At 47.1% G+C, this 17,099-nt stretch overlaps 1 protein-coding gene across 3 annotated transcripts in view; it reads left to right on the forward strand.

Annotated features, from left to right (window-relative positions):
- The window catches only part of TTYH3 (tweety family member 3), an 80,578-nt gene that overhangs the window by 32,245 nt on the left and 31,234 nt on the right, over nucleotides 1-17,099 (forward strand). For all 3 annotated transcript variants that reach the window (XM_029576546.1, XM_029576547.1, XM_029576548.1), the window contains exons 2-6: nucleotides 3,452-3,621; nucleotides 10,274-10,385; nucleotides 13,016-13,236; nucleotides 15,195-15,290; nucleotides 16,926-16,998. In XM_029576546.1, the coding sequence (XP_029432406.1) occupies nucleotides 3,452-3,621; nucleotides 10,274-10,385; nucleotides 13,016-13,236; nucleotides 15,195-15,290; nucleotides 16,926-16,998 (672 nt within the window). The remainder of the gene's footprint in view (nucleotides 1-3,451; nucleotides 3,622-10,273; nucleotides 10,386-13,015; nucleotides 13,237-15,194; nucleotides 15,291-16,925; nucleotides 16,999-17,099) is intronic.

The following is a 17,099-nucleotide window of genomic DNA, read 5'->3' on the forward strand; positions in this document are numbered from 1 at the left end:
TGCACGTGGGTGTAATAGGTTACCCGCCTACAAGAGAGCCTCAGAGGTGTTATAGTATAGTGAGCTAATCAGCGCCACCTGCAGAGCTCCCAACCCACTCCTTCCATCAGCCTTCAAATGTACTTTATTTTGTATGGGCCTTCACAGATAGATCCTATCCAAACTTGGATAGGAACAAACAAACAAAAAAGTTGGCCTCTGACTCTGCATGTCCCTTGAGCAGAGTTCAGAGAATGAAGGGTTGAGCTGCTCCTATGAACACCAAGCTTTTTTTTTTTCTTCTTCTTCCCTACACCAAGAAATTGTCTGGAATTCTGAAAATTAATTTTATTTATTTTTAAGATTCTTTTTTTTTTTTTTTTATTTGCCAGTATTTTATGTCCCCGCCTTTCCAAGGGCAATCAAAAGCGGCTTACATAAATTACGCAGCAACAATATTACAATATTGACGCTTTGTCGTCTTTCACTACAACTACTTATTTTTAAAGCGCTACTAGACATATGCGGTGCTGAACAGATACCTATAAAAGACAGTCCCTGCTCCGTGGAGCTTAGTCTAGTCAGGTCAAAGGTACATAACAGACAGGAGTTTGTGGGAAGTGTATTGATTGTAGAGAAGTGGCCAGAATGTAGAAGGAGCCTCAAAAAGTTCCATATTTAGACTGAACCTGAATATGATCAGAGCCAGTTCAGGAAGTCTGTTCCATGCATATGGTGCAGTAACGTAGAAAGCGCCGTCGGGAACTGGCGGAGGCGGAGACGAGCATAGATAAGAGTGACTTGCGCAATACATGGAGTTGATAAGGAAGAGTGTAGGGTGAGAGAAGAGAAGATGCCTAATGAGGAGCTGCAGAGTGAATGCATTTGTAGAACTATAAGAGAAGCTTGAACTGTAGGTGGACGTGGACAGGGAGCAAATAGAGAGACTTGAGCAGAGGTCATAGTGACATCGAAGGAAGATTAAATCATGCAGCTGAATTTTTGTATAGATTGCAGTGGAGAAAGATGGTTCAGTGGGAGGCCCGCGAAGAGCAAGTTGCAATAGTGTAAGCAAGAGTGGATGAGCATTTGGTAGGTTGTTGAGAAAGGAAGAGGTAGATTTTAGAAATGTTACACAGTAAGAAATGACATGCTTTAGTAGTGGTTGTAGGTAGAGAAGGAAAGAGTCCTCATCAAAGATGACCCCGATGTTATGGGCCAAGAGAATTGGGATGATACACAGAGTCGGGGAAAATGGAGAGGGGCAAGAAGCTGCATCTTGGCCTAGAGAAATGGAAGGAAGATGGGGCCAGTCGCAGTGGCAAGCGAGTGATTCGAGGACATTGACACCATCTGTCGACATCAGGACAAAAGAGCAAATGGATTTTGTTGCCATCCACGGCAACTAATATTTATCTAAAGCAAGCGGGACGCAGCTTTCCAGTTGGCTGAAGACATTTCCTGGGTGTGGGTGCAAATTTTTCACAGCTACAAAATTCTGGCCTGATTCCTCAGCATCCCTTGTTATCCAGGAATGCAAAAGCCTATTGGACGATGGTTTGACAACTGCTTTGGCCACCACAGACCTGTCAGCAGCCGTCTTAGAAATCCCGATGCCAGACAGAACAGTAAAATCTCCTCCACATTTACATGGAGTATATTTACTGTTTTTTTTGTTTGTTTTTTTTCATGGGTTTTAGAAGGCTGCCGAAAGTTTCAATGTCCCCTCAGATATAAACATCCGTAGGGCAGTTCCATGCTATACCAAGGTGAATTAAGATCATGATGCAGGTTGAGTCATTCTTCACATAAACAGAAAATGTATAGCTTTGGAAGGCAGAGATGCATGGCTTTTACGATGATCTGAGGCTTTGTATGACAAACCAGACTAGAAGACGTATAACAGGATGAGAATGTGGAAATACTGGATGGAGCGCCCCCAGACTGCTGGGGCTCATTTATTCTGATGGGACTCTGTGCCTGGCAAAGATGCTGCAGAGGCCTCCCTGCTGTGAAAGCAGCTTGTGACGCTCATCCTCTGCTTCAGATAAACGTCGTAAAACCTGCTTAACCACTAGTTTCACGTGACATCAAGGCATGCATACGTTTTCTGATGCAGTTAGGAGCAATTTCACGCAATCCTAAGGGCCATTTTTCCATTAAATACGTTCTGTTCTTCTTCATAAATGATCCAAATTGCTTTACCTTGACCAAGAGAAAATGCTTTGTATAGCTTTAAAATATGCTTAAGCATTGTGTGTGGCGTGACGCGCTCTCTAGGTTGTGCAGTCGTAAATTACAGTAACGTAGTAAAAACCAGAGTGATCCATCCAGTCTGCCCAGTGCTGATTAGAGTTGTGTCCCCAGCACGTTCCTGGAAGCACCATGCAGGCCTACCACTGCTGTTCCGGTCTGAACTGCCGCTCCGTGTGGATTGTCGTTACCAACCTGTGCCTCCAGGGATCCTCTGTGTTTATCCAAACCCATATGCATGCAGTGCTCGGAGAACATGTGTGGCTATGTTTCTGACAAATATATATTAATTAGATATCCGTGTACATGAAGGCAATTTTCAAACTATTTACACTGGGACAAAGTCTGTGTGTACTTTTTTTTTACCCATTTTCAAAGCATAAATGTGTGCATTGAAACTTCCTGCAGGTGCTTGACGTTTGCACCCACTCCATTCCATTTTATTAATGGAAAATGGCCCGCCTAGCGTAGAAAATGCGAGCTGTGCAGATAATGTTTTTTCCCCCTGGAAAGGCTTCCTCTCTGCACAGTTTGGAGACTGGTCCATGCTGCTTCTCACACAGAGAGTGGGAAATCTTCAGGCAGCGCTAGACACCCAAAATCGCCTTCTCTACATGACAGTGGCCCTGATTTTTCTGGGAAAAAGGTTTACAAAATCCCGTCAACCGTATTTTTAAAGTTTTGTGAGTCAAGTTCCCATCCAAGGGTGCGAAACCTTTTAGAAAACTTAGGCATAGACCAAAATCTTCAGGAACCAGGAGAAAAATAATTGTATAGGGGTTTGGTTTTTTTTTTTTTTTTAACTTTTCTGGGTTTTTCCTCCCAAAATGTTTTGCTGCTTTCTTTTGACGTGATTGGCTCTCTCCTCCTCCTCCTCTTCCTCCTTCTCCCATTTCCATTCCATCCTACACATTTCCCTCTGTGGGCCCAGTGGCAACAGCTCTACCCGGCCCGGACGGACTGATCCCCCTTCCACCTGGGCCCAACTCCAGCAGCAGGAAACACCCTCTGCCTTGGGCCGGCTGGGAATGGAGATTCTGCAGGAAAACCATAGCTTACGGTCCCGGGTTTCTTTCGTTCGAGTCCGCTGGTACAGGATCCAGACGCGCTGCGTTAATCGGTCTCTCTCTTCCAGAGGGTTTCGTACAGGCATGTTTTTCTGCATTATAATACAGGTCTCCCTAATGTGACTGCTTTCGTGGTCTCTCTCTCTCTCCAGGCTCTGCTGCTTATGGGCGGAATTGCGCTGTCCTGCCTCGCTATTGACCTTGTGTTCCTCCTCATCTACTCCTTCTGGCTATGTTGCCGCCGTCGGAAAAGCGAAGAGCACCCAGATGCGGACTGCTGCTGTACTGCTTGGTGCGTCATCATTGCCACCCTTGTCTGCAGGTGAGTTTGCAGCTTGGAGACGACGTTCTGAATAAACCTTTGTTTAGCAAGTTGGTGCTTGAGTATGTCCTAGATACAGCGGGACTATTATTTTCCTTTTTGCTCTTTTTTTTAAATTTATCTAGTCAGCTTTTTATATCTTTCTCTTGGCTCCATCTAGCTGTGTGCACTGAGCTGAAAGGATATCCAAAGTGACAGATTCTGTGGTCTCATGTTGCATCCCATGCATTTGGCCTGTGTGAAGTGGTGTCCGTCGCCATGGAAGGCAGAGCATAAGTTAGAAATTAATTTGAAACTTAGATTTTTATAGGACAGTTTCTCTTTTGGATTTGAGGTAAGAGAGGGTTAAATTGGTTTGGTGGAGGAAATTCTGTCTGGAAGAGAAATCTAGGTTTTACCAAAAGGCGAAATCTGTCAGGCCAGAGCAGCAAAGCAGGGCCATCTCCTGGCTTGGCGTTGTGACTTGTCACGTGTGCATGGTTGCTATGTAAACATCAAGCAAAAACTTGGGCACTATCATAGATGCTAGATTGTCTATGACAAACAACATGTCAACTGTTGTAAAAAAAAAAAATCATTTTTTAAGCTTCATATATTAAGAAAATTTAAAACCACTTTTACCACCTTCTGATTTTTGTTCAGTGACACTATCTCCCATTTTAACAAGTCTGGACTACTGCAGCGCTCTGTATCTTGGCCTGCCAAAATCTATTACATACCCATTGCAATTAGTCCAAAATGCTCCTGCCCGTTTACTGTATAACATACCACTCAGAGAACATATCACCCCGGTTCTACAACATCTACCGTATTACATACAAAATTCTTAACACTATACACAATCTTTTATACAATACAAATTCAATATGGCTCTGCTCGCTTCTTAGAATTTACAAACCACAAGACAACTAAGATCAATGGATAAATGCATGCTGGAAGTACCATCAGTAAAACTTGCCCATCTAGAATTTACAAGGAAACGCGCTTTTTCTGTCGTCGGACCAATCCTCTGGAATACCATCCCAGAAGAAATTCGTTTAGTGGCAAATGCAAAAGAATTAAAAAAGGCTCTAAAAACATATGTTTGCCGCTGCATACAACATTACCTAACAACACTTTCAGTTCTATTGAACACATTGTCATCAACACAGCAAATTTGTTTTTTTGATTTTGTTAATTTTTTTAAGAAGTAGTTTTTTTTAGTGTAAATGTTTTTGAATGTATTGTTTTATTTGATATATTATGCCTGTTTTAATTTTGTGTTTTATTGTGTATGTTTATTTTTGTAAACCGCTTAGCCAGACAGATCCTGTTTAATTTGCGGTATATAAATTCTTTTAAATAAATAAATAAAAATTGTCAGCTACCTGTGTTCACAGAAGGACAGCAGATACACACATACATACTGCTAATGTCACCTGGCAGCTCTCTGCCCTACATATCCTGAAGTTAGAGATGGGTGGGGTGGGGGGTAGGCAGTTTGAGATCAGAATGCATTGAATCTATTCTTTGGGATCCTACCGGGGACCTGGATTGGCCACTGTTGGAGACGGGATGCTGGCCTGGATGGCATTTCACGTCTTGGTACCGGTCCTATGCTCTCCCCATTGCGGCAAAACTTGATTTGCATTTGGCCATGTGGTATTCCATGCTTAAGTGCCCCAGGACCTGCCAGACGCCCCTATATGTAGCCTATTAGTCTAATAATTTACTGTCTTAAAGCGTTTTGTTCTCTGATGATGATGATGCAGGTTTTATTTTCGTTTCCTTGCTTTCAACCTGGCGATTTTTATAAATTATTCATGTAACTAATTCCAATGTAAACTTTTTCTGTACTTTTAGTTAGGATTAAATATTTATTTAATCTGCCTTAACCTCCTAGCTTATCTTTATAAGTTCTTCTATATATCCCGGGAGTTACATTTTGATTGCCACGCATACCAAAAGTTTAATAATTTAGTGAAACCTAAAGTGCACCGAAATGAGCCTCTCCTGGAAGAGCGTGCAAAAGAATGAGCCTGGGGGCCCGAGGCTTCAGCCGGCGAATATTCCTCAGAGGGAGGTCACGCCCTTAACGCCCTCTCAATCGAGCTGCTTCCCGGGGATTTTAGGAGTTCTCATGAACGCGAAAGCATTTAAAATCAAGAAGATCGAGCACTTTGAAACAAACCCAGAGGGACCTTTCTCATCTGCTCTCAGACGTGGGTCCTTTGAAGTGTGAAGTTTTTTTTTACTGTCCATTACCTCTTGTCACTCCTTCCCACCTCTTTCCCCTTGACTGGGCTGGAATAGCATATGCAGGCCACTTCATGCCTAGCTGACTCTGCTATTTAAAACCGGCACAACCGCACTTGCTTCTTCACGGACCCGATGAAGGGCGCGCAGCTCTCCAGAGCTGGTCACAAATCTATGTATTTCTTTATTTAAAATGTACTTTTTATCTCGCACCCTCCCAGGTTCGGAGCAGGTGACATACGTACATACGCATTGAAAGTATAAGAGGTCATTCCATATCAAGCGGACCAGGGGGGTCCACGCTCAAATGGAACCAGATTTTGCATGCGTGTTCTCTCGGGTCTCAAACAAAACCGTCCCATGGATCTCCATTGGTTGGAGAGCTAGAGGCAGTTGAACGAATACCATGCTCCGCGCAACCTAAAATGGCCATTTTGTTCAGGTGCTGCAGCCCGACAACACTTCTCAGGGGCCTGAAATTTTGTGGATTAGTACCAACCCTTGGTGGTAAGTCCCAGTGCAAAGTTTGGAACATATCGTGAGCCTGCCTCCCTTTTATGGGCCAACAATGTGAAAAATGTTACAAAAGAAATATAAGGCCTACTTTGACTCTTCATTACTCCCAATCTATACTTTGATTCAGGCCCTGACTGGACCAGTAGTCGTGGCCCATGGCCTATACGTAGAAGATTTGCACTAAGAGGCTTTGCACCAACAGCAAAGATATAATTTACATAAATACACAATGTGACTTTTTAATGCAAATTTTTGCCCGTTGTCTGGTACGGTTATCTCTACTGTGTAGTGTTTAATTCTTTTCTTTTTTATGTCATTTGAAAGAGTATTTTTTTTTTTTCTACAAAAGTTGCCCCGTTTCATTTTGGACCCAAACTTGCTTTGGTCAGAATTAAGGCCTCCAAGGATATGCATCATTTGCATGCGTGGGTGCGTTGTGTTAAAAAGAGGCATCTTTAGCGCCCTGCTGTGTAACACGCAAATTCTACAGTGCGGCGAAGCTTGTTGTGCTTACCGTGCCTGTAACGTATGACACATCTTGCTTCGACATACTTTTTATAAATGACCCCTCAAAATGGACATTTACTGCATACAAGCCTGAACATGCAAAAGTATCACCTTCACAAGGAGCTACGGTAATGTCTCTCACCTCACCTTTTAACCATTCCGGTAGTTTAGCCTTCCTTCCACCTTTTCTTAATGCGTGGAATACATCTTTTCTGGGCTTCCAAGATGGTATTTTTAAACAACCTCCATGCCTGAGCTAAACTCTTAACCTTTGCAGTTGCTCCTTTGGTTTTTTCCTAACCATTTTCCTCATTTTATCATGGTCACCTTTTTGAAAGTTAAATGCAGTCACAGTAGATTTCTTGTTGCGCTCCCTCCAGTTATTAAGTCATATTTGATAATGCTGTGATCACAAGAGGCTCCAACACTGTTACCTCTCACAGCAGGTCCTGTGTTCCACTAAGGACTGGGTCTAAAATAGTTTCGTCTTTTGTTGGTTCTTGTACCAGCTGCTCCAGGAAACAGTCATTTATTTCATCATAGAAATTTTGACAGTTGTGTAACCTGGTTGAGGGGATGGAAATGTACACGTGTAAATCCCATATAATGTCTTAATATCAGTAAAATCATTTTGAAAGAGAGTTTTATACCGGTGCTTTGCATAGCGCTCTGCCCATCTCTCTCTCTCTCTCTCCATAAGGTATGCCGCCTTATTATATGTAGCATTTAATAAAATACTTTTTTTTCTGCAGCTGTTGGACTCTAAGCGTCTAATCATTGATCCACAATACCACTGTGGCACTCTGACCGAATAACCCCTGCTTTACAGTCTCCGGTGGTGAAATTCCCCCTGTCCAAGCTCCTAGCGGAAACTCTGACCTTGTACTTTAGTTCTGCCTGTGGGCACCAAAATCTTAAATCTGGCCCTGCCGATCGGACAGAGAGTGTGAGGGTGCCCGAGTCTCTCAACCATAAATCTGTCCTGGATTGGGTCATCATCGCAGTCTGAAAGTTGGCTTTGTGGCCTGCGTGGAATTAGTAGGTGATCTCAGTCTAGTTCCCACTCTATGAGTGTCCACTTTTTCTGTTTGACTTGCTCCCTTTTTTTTTTTTTTACTTCCAGATTAATCTGAACCAGGGCAGGGAGCCACCATTCACAACTATTTTATGCACCTCCTCCCGGGCTCAATCCTTGCAGCGAGAGTCCTCTGCCAAGTGCCAGCGTGACTCCTTGAGCCTTAGATCCAGCCACTAGGAGTGGCCATTGCAGAACAGCTAGGACTCCCCTGCCCTCCCCACACCCCCACATCCAGTGGCTGAGAAACCTGCCTCTGCAGCGTCGCCAAGCCGGGGAATTGAACCCGGGATTGTCTGCACGGCAGCACGCAGTACTGGGACTGCTGCAGGCAAACCCATTTCCATAGTGCGTGTGCAATAAATCACATTTTTTTATGGGGGGGGGGGGGGAGAGGTGATACTCTGGGTCTTATCCCCTTTGAAGATCTCTGGCCTGGGGTGATTTTGTAGCCATGGAGTTTACAGGTGCACCAACAGCTACAAATAAATACCCTGGGAAGGGAGGAAGGGAGAGAAAAGCGCGCTGTGGAAAGCTTACGTATTTTCCCTCGCGCTGTAGGGGGTGGGAGCGGGATGGCTTGTTTCCACAGGTAAACATCTCTTTACTAAAATTGGCCCCATAAAAGTAATAGGCAAAATTTTAAAAACGTTTGTCTTGTACCGCTATCCCAGCATTTGAATCTCAGCTGGTATCGCACAAGCAGGAGGAGCTGGCCTGCCCTCTGTGCTTTCCTCCGCTCCTTCCAGAGTTGAGCAGGGAGGGACCTGGAGCAGCGCTGGGGGCAGGGGGATGGCGACCCCCATCTAGGATTTTCCCTTTGGTTGTTACTGCAGTACAGTAATCTCTCTCTCGCTGTTTTCGGCTCGCTGCTGACCCCTGTGCCCGTCTGCATCCTAATAACGGTTTGTTTTCTCCTGTTTTGATTTTTATTCCACTTTGCAGCACTTGAAAGTGGGTTAACAACATTCAGGCCCTGTGGCTCCTCGCCATGGGCTGCCAGAGCGAGGAGAAAAGTCCTCATAAACCCAGTTCTTTCTTCAGCCCCTTGACTCGTTTATGATCTCTCTCTGGTATTATCTTATGAATGGTTTGTTCTAAGTCAGTGTCTCCCAGCCTTTTCGAGCGCCGGGCACGCACCTACATTAACAAAAATATTGCGTGGAACGCCGAGCTCCACGGAGCAGGCAGTGCGGGCATAGAAAGAGGCTCATACGACCAAAAGAAGTGCTAGGTAAGCACCGGAGGCACCACCAACATCTCTTCCAGTTTTTAAAACAATACGCATGAACTCGTCAAGATGCGCCAACTCCTGCAGAAGTCGGCACAATGTAAGCACTCGGCTCAGTTGGTTACCTTAGCTGTCGCACGTGGCTGCCGGAGCTGCTTCCCTGCCTCTGCTGCTCACAGCACTCGGTGAGTCAAATCCAGCGCCCGGTGCCCTGTCTCGCTCAGCCTGGGGGGAAAACGAGGAGATGCTACGCGCACCATGCCTGCCGCACAAAGCGGGCTGCAACTATCCATGCCCCGCGTGCCCGCTCGTTGATTGCTGCACTCTTGGGGTTCGAGCTGCATAATTACACATCTTCTCAGAAAGGGAGACCCTGAAAGTTGAAAAGCCGCTGCTCGTGTCTCTTGCTTTTGCTGCAAGGCACTGAGAGCGGAGCCCAGGTGCTGGCCTGGATCCGAGCCTCGGGCAGCCGTGACCTTTCTGGTGGCGCAGCCTGATCGGATCTGAAGGCTGTGGCAACGCGGCTTGGGAAACGCCGCTTTAACTTACCCAGAATCTCAGAGCGAGTAATAAAAAACATAATAATTTTACATGAAATGTAAGCGTTGTGTTTCTGGTAATTTATAAAACACTAGCAAGATTACCTTTTCTGGACCCAGGGGGTGGGATGTGTGTGTGTAAGGGGAATCTCTATAGGGTTCAGGAGGGAGTTTGTGGCTAACTGTACAGTTGGCAGTAATGCCAGAATCAACGGTCAAAATATCATCATCGTTTATTTCTATCACGCTTTTCCAGCTGAGGAGTTCAAAGCATCTCACAGGAAATTTGGGCTCTGTGGTTCTTTCTGCAGTGATCTCTAGTCTGGTCCTGGAGCCGTTAGCGCAAGGTGGCAGAATACACACACACACTCTCTCACACACACTCTCACACACTCACACACTCTCACTCTCACACACACACACTCTCACTCTCACACACACACACTCTCACACACACTCTCTCACACACGCACACACTTTGTAGGAGATCGCGTAGGTAAAGTCGACTTAACCTGTTTTGTTTTGTTTTTAATGCTCTTTTCCCCACAGTGCTGGCATCGCCGTTGGTTTCTATGGGAATGGGGAGACCAGTGATGGCATCCACCGGCTGACGTACTCGCTGCGACATGCCGACCGCACGGTGGCAGGAATCCAAAACCGGGTGAGAAGGGGGCTTAAGCTTTCCTAAACCCCTGGGGCTCTGTCTGTGCCGAATGCAAGTTTCTGTGTCGTGGGCTGCTCATTCCATTCATTAATATCTAATTGGGCCAGAGAGAGAATTAAGCATCCCTCCCACCAGTATGTAAAATTCCGAAGAAGAAAGAGACTTCAGTAGATAATTTAAGGATAAGCAGTGATAAGTAGGGACGTGCAGGGAAAAAAAATGTGTTTTCGGTTTGTTTTGGGGAGTTTTTTATTCTACAATGCCATCACATTGTGATGGATTTCTGATACCTCTGCATATAAAAAATAATAAACTATAAACATCAAAGTGGAGTCGTTGCTGCGGTGAATGCGCCGGTTAATTAACTCCGGCGCAACCCCAGCGGATGGCGTCAGTTGAAGAAGAAGAATACATCACTGGAGCGCTTTTGCGACCCGGACCTGACCAGGCACCAGAACCCAGTCTGCAGGCCGAGGCCCCAGTGTTGGGCCTAGGTACAGGCCAAGCTGTCGGGACCCAGCTTCCGGCCAGGCTGCGGTGTAAGGCCAAGGTCCAGGCCGAGGCCTCTAGTGTCAGGACCGGGCTGCAGTGTTGGGCCCTGCCTGTGGCCTAGGCTGAGGCATCAGGACCCGGTCCTGGTGTCAGGACACAGGTTCCAGGCCAGGGTCCGGGTTGAGGCCCAGATGTCGGGACCCGGCCTGGCTGCTGACGAATCAGGTTAAGTGATTGTTCGGGGCAAGGTGGGGGCTTGACTCTCAGGTCTCGGCCGAATGCAAACAAATAAGATTTGTTTCATTTTATGGGGTGGGGGGGGGCGGGCGCTACATTTGTTTTGGGGCCCCCTGAATGAAATGAACTGCCCTTATTTGTCGCATTTTGAGCATTTGTTTAAACAAAGCGCCTTTTATCCATTGAAGGCGAGGGCGCGCGGAGCTGAAAGTGCAGTCTGCGGGCGTTAACTTTCCTCCTGGACCCGCGGCGTGCGGCCACGCGTGCGCACTCAGCCCCATTGAGGGCGGGCCGACGTCGCGCCAGGGAAAGCCGTCTATCCACGCAAATCGCTTTGGGGAGGGAAAAAGATTGCCCCCGCTGTAAGACCGTTTTCAAGCGTAGCCTGCAGGTCAGCCCCGTTGGCTTCGCCCTTTAAAAAAATAAATAAATAAATAAAAACCGCTCCCTTGCCTAAAGCAGCCCCGGCGGTTTTTGCGGGTGGAAACTTTCCGCCGGGAAGAGCAGGCGCAGGGGAGTTAAAACTGAACTCCCGGTGCTGGCCTTGCGGGACGGCCCCTTTTCTCCGTGAGCTGTTGGGAGCAGGTCGGTGCTTTCCTCCGCGGGGGAGGGGGAGGGGTCGGTTGTTAATGGCGAACGCCGGCTTTCCTTCTGTGTCGGGTGCTAGAAACCTGTTTTATCTAATTTTGGTAACTGTCAGAGTGAATGCCTCACTCTTGCTACAAAATGAAAGAAAATTCCCAGAAGACGTGGGATGATGCTATTCAGGCCTTTTTTTTTTTTTTTTTTGTGTAATTAAGTGAGATGTTTAATCCTGCTGCTCTGGCAATGATGGTTACATCATCTTTTTCCCCACTGGGGGTGGGTGGCACGGTGTAACCCCCCCTCAGTCGGAGAGAGGCCGAGATCGCTCCACAAAGCGTTTCCATGCAATGCAAGGTGCGGCCTCTCCGGGATCGCGCTCCGGTCAGGCCCGGATTTAGACACAGGCAGCTGCCTCTCCCCTGTCAAATTTTAGGTGAGTAGCGCTGTCCCGATCCCGCAGCAGCGGCAACTTTAAAAAAAAAATTTTTTTTTAAATATTCAGCACCGGTCCTGCCCATGCACAGGTTTCCATAGAAACAGGAAGCCCGTGTGGGAGGAAGGGGGCGGGGCTTCCACTGGCCGGCAGCTGCAGGCTCGGGGCTGAATATATTTTATTTTTTTTTAAGTTGTTCCTATTGCGGGATCAGGACACTGCTGCTTTAGGTGAGCAGCTGGGAGTGGACCCCCCTCCCCTCCACAAACACACACACAGATCTCGGGGGGGGGGGGGGGGGGAGGGGTCCCCCCTCCCCCCCCCCCTCCCCCCCCCCTCCCCCCTCCCCCCTCCCCCCTCCCCTGGCAGTGCGTGTGAATGAGAGGTAAGGAGCAATGGTGGCTGTCCCGGGCAGTGAGGGCTGATGCTCGCAGGAGTTTTTCACACCTTGACCTTTGGGGGTGACCGGTTCTGAAGCGTAGACTGCAGTAGCCGGATAAGGCAGGCTGTGCTTGCATCTGGAGGTGAAGGTGCATTTTTTATTATGGAGAAATTAAACCACGACACTAAGGTTTGTGGAACTTGCATCATGGCTGCTCAAACGTAACCATGTAGTGCTTGGGTTAAAAACTTTGGGAGTCTACCTGTGGCTTCTTCGTGTATTTACTTTATTTTAAAGATTTTAAGTGCACGCCTTGGGTTAAGACAGTAAAACAGTTTGTCACACAATACAGAATGAACAGCAGAACGTCGGATATAAAACAGATTTGTGGCAATAAATTGTCCGTTGTTGTTGTTTTAAACAAAGGATTTGCAGTGATGCCCAACCCTCCCTCACGAAACTAACCACCTTTCTCATGCACTCGTCTTCTGCCCGCAGGTGCTGGATATCTCGGCCGCTCTGAACCAGACGGTGGAGCCGAACTCGCTCGTCCTGGAAGAGATGTTCATGAAACAGACGGACTACCTTCACCTCGTCCAAAAACTGCAGAGGCTCTTGGGTGATCTGCTTCGGCAGGCCACGGGGATCCCCTTCTGGAAGCACGAGGAGCTCTCGTTGGAAGTCGTGGCAGCCCGGGTCGATCTGTACGACTGGTACAGGTGTGCAGACGGATCTGTATAGGAGAGCTCTGACTGAGGGGGCGGGGGGTACAGTTTGGGTTAGGTGGGTCTTGTGTAATTATATCCTTACAATTTCTCTCTCTCATTCCCTCTCTCATATACATGCCAATGCTGTCACACACAATTCCTCTCTCTCTCCTGCCTGTAAGAGCACACCAAGTCCTAGAAGACTAACACACCACCTATTGGGCAAACAGAGCAAGCCAGACTGCTACAAATCCCTACCAAGAAACTAAATGCTAGTCAGAATACTGCACCTCTGTCCCACACGCACATCACAGACAGACCCAGCATAAGAGATTACGATTCTGCTTCTGAAAGCTTCGTCGGCCGACAACCACTTATAACAAGAGCGATTGCCCTGGGAAAGTGTGAGCGGGCTTCCCAGCAGGTGCCCTGCAGATTCTGACCAGGGGATGTATCTGCTTTTTTTAGCATCCGATGTCGAGGAGACTGAATTCTCGTAAATGCTGCTGCCAGCTTTGTTGCTGGCCCTCTGTGCTTCAAAAATGATTTTAATCCTCTGTGTTTTACTTTCTTCCCTGGATCTGCAGGGCAAAAATAATTGCTTGAACTTGAGTACCTGCTGCAAAGTGTTCCTTCGAGCAGATTGCACTGGGAGGGGGGCAGTTTTGAATGGCCCACGTTAGGTGCACTTCTAGCTTGTGCACGTTCAGACGGTTTACCAAAGGAAATAATGTGGCATTTACCCTTTCAAAGGTAGCAATAAAAGCGACTGCAGCCATCCAAAAGCCCTCCCTTCCCCCGCCTGATTTGATTTTCAGGTCTGGTCTGGTCTTCTTCCTTGGGTCGGCTGGGCCTGGGAATGCTGTGGAGATGGCCGGTGGGGCACAAGAGAGCTGCGGTTATCGTTTTTAAGGATGTGATTGCAGGGTTCCCAGCCCCGGGGCCACTGCTGCTGGTGGGATGAATAGCACAGGAGGAAAAAAAAAATCCCCGGGTAGCTTTGCATGAACGTCCACGGTGGCAGAATCCCAGCCCTGGTTCCGACTGAGCTGTAGGCCCCGAGGAGCAGGGAGGAAGCTACCAGATCAAAGGGGGAAAAAAAAAACCCCTCCAAGTAACTGTATGCTCTGCACCTGTAATGTGGAGGCAGCCGAGCGGGAGCAAAATAGTGGGCGTGCAATGCTGACTTTCTCCTCCAGTCTCCACATGCCCACAGGAGGATCTTTTTTAAACCTGGCTAAAAGTACACGCTGTATAGAAGCTGGTGCAAACTTATCTGGGCTCAGCCAAGCTCTTGTTACACAGATAAAACAGTTTTTTTTAAAAACTTTCTCAAAACGCTCCATCTGCTTCAAGTAACTGCTCACTGTTCGCTGTAACCTGGACCTCTTCTGATCATGCACTTTAATTCGGGTTTCATAAGAACATAAGATCAAGGGTCCATCAAGCCCAGCATCCTGTTTCCAACAGTGGCCAATCCAAGTCACAAGTACCTGGCAATTACCCAAACATTAAATAGATCCCAAGCTACTAATGCCAGCAACAAGCAGTTGTTATTCCTTATTGATTAATAGCAGTTTATGGATTTCTCCAGGAACTTATCCAAACCTTTTTTTAAACCCAACTATACCAACTGCCTTAACTACATCCTCTGGCAATGAATTTCACAGCTTAATTGTACTTTGAGTGGAAAAACATTTTTCTCCAATTTGTTTTAAATGTGCTACTTGCTAACTTCATGGAGTGCCCTCTGGTCCTTCTGTTATCTGAAAGAGCAAATAACCTATTCACATTTACTCATTCAAGTCCTTTCATGATTTTGTAGATTTGCAGGTTGCATCTGATTTTGCTTTTGCAAAGTTTATTTATAGCAGTGGTAGATGATTTTTTCTCTTTGGGCTTGCGCTACAGTTCAGAGAAGTGTGTCATCTTTGGGTGTGTGACTGCTTCTCTTTGTGGTTGGCCTGCAGGTGGCTGGGGTATCTGGGCCTGCTCCTGTTCCACGTCCTGATCTGTTTGCTGGCGCTCTTTGGTCTTATCCGGAACTCGAAGGCGATTCTTGTGGGGTAAGTATGACGGCAGGAGCGCTGATGAGTATCTCGCTCTGTTCTTCCAGTACCATTCAGAGTTCACAGAGCACTTGTCCTGCCAGTTGCTTTTTGTAAGTACTAGCAAAAAGTTCCTTTTGTTGCTCCGGACAAGCCTGTGTGTGTGCGTGTGTATGTTTGTACGTGCACGTAAGGGAGCCCGTGCTCACTTGTGTGTCTGTACATGCACTAGCACAAGCTTGTTCAAGCTTGCATGCACGCTAGTGCAAGCTTGTGTAAACTTGTTTGTGCACCTATGTGAGAATGCCTATGCCTGCCTGTCCCTGTGTGTGGAAATGTGAGAAGTGAGGCTTCGCAGACAGAGCATATTAAACATTACATAAACATAGAAACATTGGCCAATTACCAGGCATTGTGAAGGGTTGTCTGGTCAGTGACAACCTGTGTGTATATATGTGTGTTTGGGGGAACCCATGTGTGTGTTTGTGACGCTGCTTCACAGACAGAGCACATTGTCTCTGCATGTTGCTCTCTTCAGTGATCTGGGCACCACCTGGTGGCCACAGATACAACAAAGTGACACTCGCGACCGACCGACACAAGTCTTTTTTTTATATGTATATAGATATTGCTGACTGAGCACTTAAGTTCATGAAGGCTTTCTTTAGCGTTAATTTTTTCAAAGGTTTCATTTGTAAAATCAATATTTCCTTTGCTTTCTGCTACACTGGTCCAGAACAATCGGGCATTAGTCCGTCATCCAGTTGATGGAGGCAGAGGACGTTTGTTTTTAATTCTGCAGCATCACTGCTGCATGAACACAAGTTGCTATTTTGTGGGCCATACATTATCAGACTCATCCGGATTGAAGATCTGGGTTAATGGTGAGGTTGGGGGTGGGGGGAGCAGCGTGAACTGGCGGAGGTCTCATCAGACCGGTGAATGCAAATATGTGCACAGGTAAATATTTTCAGAAGGGGAGTACCTGCATTTGTTTGTAAAATATACGCGCGTGATTTTATAGAATGGCTGCATTACAAACATACGCCTGCGCTTTTGTGGCAGAAAGACCGGCAGACCCTGTACTAAACTGAATGGGACTTTTTTTTTTTTTTGGAGTGGTGGGGGGGGGTCGAGAAGGGGGTTCCTCCTCCTTGTGTGTATATTTTACTTACACAGAAAGCCTAACGAATAATTTCCTTAATATTGGAAGCAGTAGGCAGCTCCTCACAGGGCTGGCTTCCCAATTGAAAAAGAGAAAGTCAAGACTCTTTTTTTTTTTTTTTTTCCATTTGGGCCATTTATAGGCAGACGGGAACAAAACCCTCCCAAAATAGCTGCATTGTTGGCTCTGTGTCCGCCAGATAGGGTGAAATCGAGGTCCGGGTGACGGTTGTGGATGTGATTGTGCGGCTGAAGGCGGGGGCGGGGGTGTGCGTACGATGGAGCGCTGAGGAGACAGAAATGGTGGCCCTGGCTCTGAAGGAACGAGTGGCGGAGTGGGGAAGCGCCAGGCCCGCCGTTTCCTTTTCTTCCATCTCCGTAATAACGCCGCTGCTGCTGCTGTCCCCCCACGCTGGTCGGCTGAACGTGGAGCGTTGCTTCCCCCCTGTCGGTGTCTGACTGAGCCTCTCTTTCCGCTTCGCTCCGCAGGGTTTGCTTACTGGGGGTGCTGGCCCTCATCGTCAGCTGGGCGTCCCTGGGACTGGAGCTGGCCGTTGCCGTGGTAAGTGGTTCTACCTTCGCCGAGACCCGCCAACCCTCCTCCCGGCCAGGCTGCGTCGTCGGCGTTTCGTGTCGTTTCAAACGTCCCGTTACTCAAAACAA

This window comes from Rhinatrema bivittatum, chromosome 14 (genome assembly GCF_901001135.1).
Source record: "Rhinatrema bivittatum chromosome 14, aRhiBiv1.1, whole genome shotgun sequence".
In the NCBI taxonomy this organism is placed as follows: domain Eukaryota; kingdom Metazoa; phylum Chordata; class Amphibia; order Gymnophiona; family Rhinatrematidae; genus Rhinatrema; species Rhinatrema bivittatum.